Here is a 2,440-nt window from a genome sequence, read left to right on the forward strand (position 1 = left end):
CCCCGTGACCAAAAACAAATAATATCATCTCACGGATGTTCAATCAGATTTTTTTTCTTCTCTCTCTCTCTTTTTTTTATCGTGCGTAAAAGCGCGCGTCTGCCGTCGTCACACACCTCCTTGATGATGATCTTGCCATTCTGGTGGATGGTGCTGTTGTTGACCATGCTCACGATAGCCACGCCCAGGTTGCATCGGATGCCGAAGGAGATGCAGAAGCCTAAGCCGCTCATGATGGCGATGATGTAGCGGCGCGGCAAACCGAAACACGTGCAGTCACACAGCGGGGGTTTTTTCTCCGCGGCCTCCCGAGGCCGCCCATCCTCTGTCAGCTCGATCACCTCCCCGGTTTTCTGCCTCCTTTCTATCACCCTGCAGACAGACAGGTGAAGGAAACACCGCCTGCTGAGTCCCTTACTCACAAAAACATCCCTTATTAAATTTAGAGGAAATGTATTTATTTATTTTAGTTTTTCTGCATGCTTTCTTTTACAGTAGGCTGATGCTTTAAATGCGATATCCCAAAGATTTCGCGTAATTTTAATGTGAAATACAATGGCCCAAATGCCCGATGAGGCCTCTGGAGAAACAGTGTTTTACAGTACACACTGTTCTCTTCTGTGCCATTGAGGGGGGGAAAAAAATCAGATGTTTTCATGTTGAGGACTGAAAGACAGAAGAAATACCACAAGTACGTACAAAGTCAAATAGGTCCGTCCGCATCTACTCAAAAATAACAAGAGTAAAAAGAAATCTAAGGGGAGAGAATCAGAATAACAGAGTTTGGCCTGCAGGTTGAAAATGGATCAAAATGTTCCTGACTGTACCGCATTGCAGCAGCCTTACACTTTCACGCTCATTAGCATTCAGAGACACAGCAGCAGCAGCAGCAGCCTGCAGACGCTCGTCTGTGGGCTTTCCTCAAACTCCTCTCCCCCCCCACCCTCCTATCACCCCACGCTCCCTTTCAGCAAAAGCACGTTCATTTACAAAGGGATACGCGCAAAATGCCGATTGTGAAAGGACGAACAAAACAGCTGCACACACCCTCTTAAAATCCTCTGAGGATTGCGCGACCAGAGTTATTCTGCAAGGAACCAGAAAATCGAAAAGAAACGAAAATTGGGGAGGCCTTGGGGACAGTGTGACGTTACCTGAGCACAACGAAATTCAGATGAATTTAACTTCACGTACAGATGTATATCTAAAACTGAACATATACCCAGAAGGGAAAAGGACTGGTATAAATGTAGCTTTAAGTCTAAAGAAATGCATACTCGACTGGACGTGAAGGACAATTTTTAATTCTTGGATTGTAAAAAAAAAAAAAAAACAACATTAAGATATTTTTTAAAACCTCATTGGAATGGGTGATTTTAACATGCTCGTTGGATGCAGGCCTTCGTTACATCCTGGATCGTAATGACTTGGAAATTGTCGGCGAACATCAAGAAATCCTTGCGCCCCGTTTAACCAATCTGCCGATAAGCTTCACGCAAAGGCCGCTTCATCCAGAGGCACCCGAGCTCTGTAAACCTCGCACACACGCACACATGCACGCACATTGGGATTACATAATTTTATTCTCACTTACAGAGGCGTGACTAGCGATCTCTGTTAGGCCATTTGAAAACATCAAGTTGACCCATGCATCCACAGCGATGCAGCGCTGTGGGAAAAAAAAAATACCGCAAATTCACGTCCATTTAAGTTTAAAAGCCTGCCCCTACCTGTACATCTGACCCAGGGTCTTCCCCGCAAATTCCTTGACCCCTGTCTTCACGGACTCCATGTCCAGGCTTTGTGTGTTGACTGTTGTTTTATAAAAAAAATAATAATATTACTAATAATTTTACTGCCTCGGCATCATGTTACAGCGCAGGATGGCCGACTGCCGCGGCTAGCGGCAGGAAAGCGACAAAACGAAGGTGGAGGGAGTCTGAGCCCAGGGAGGCGACGATCCAGCAGGCGAGTTTAATTTTCAGCGCAATTGTGACAAAACCTCGTGACGAAAACACCTTTTGACAAAGAGAGGAATTCAAACGAGGTGCGCGCCTTCATCCGCCAGCAGCTCTCCTCCCGCCTGGAGTACAGTAGCCGCACAAAGTGCCATCACGACCAAAGGCGAGTTGAAAGTGAGAGCCAGCAGCGTGCGAGAGAGCAGAGTGAGTTCAACTACAACAACAACAACAGCACAAAAATACTAAACAAAGCGATCATCTAACCGCATGAGAAAAGTGCTAAATATAAAAAGCCAAAAAATAAAAATAAAAAATAAAAAAAATGGGGCGTTGGAACAGAAGCATTAAATCAAAGAGGGAGGGAGGCTGGATGGATGATGTCTCCTGTGATGAGAGCAGGTTCATCTGACGTCGTGTTCAGCACCGAGGTCAGCGACAGCAGCTCCGCGCCTGACCGCTGGCCAGCTGCTTACTATATA

The 2,440-nt window shown here is 45.9% G+C and overlaps 1 protein-coding gene across 1 annotated transcript in view; it reads right to left on the bottom strand.

Moving 5' to 3' along the window:
• Positions 1-2,376, bottom strand: part of slc17a6b (solute carrier family 17 member 6b) — a 10,895-nt gene extending 8,519 nt beyond the window's left edge. Inside the window, exons 1-2 of the mRNA XM_008405173.2 lie at positions 1,731-2,376; positions 117-372 (exon numbers count right to left, since the gene is read on the bottom strand). Of these exons, the coding sequence (XP_008403395.1) occupies positions 117-372; positions 1,731-1,792 (318 nt within the window). The 5' untranslated portion in view covers positions 1,793-2,376. The remainder of the gene's footprint in view (positions 1-116; positions 373-1,730) is intronic.
• Positions 2,377-2,440: the final 64 nt, after the last annotated feature.

Source organism: Poecilia reticulata, linkage group LG3 (assembly GCF_000633615.1).
Source record: "Poecilia reticulata strain Guanapo linkage group LG3, Guppy_female_1.0+MT, whole genome shotgun sequence".
NCBI classification, from domain to species: domain Eukaryota; kingdom Metazoa; phylum Chordata; class Actinopteri; order Cyprinodontiformes; family Poeciliidae; genus Poecilia; species Poecilia reticulata.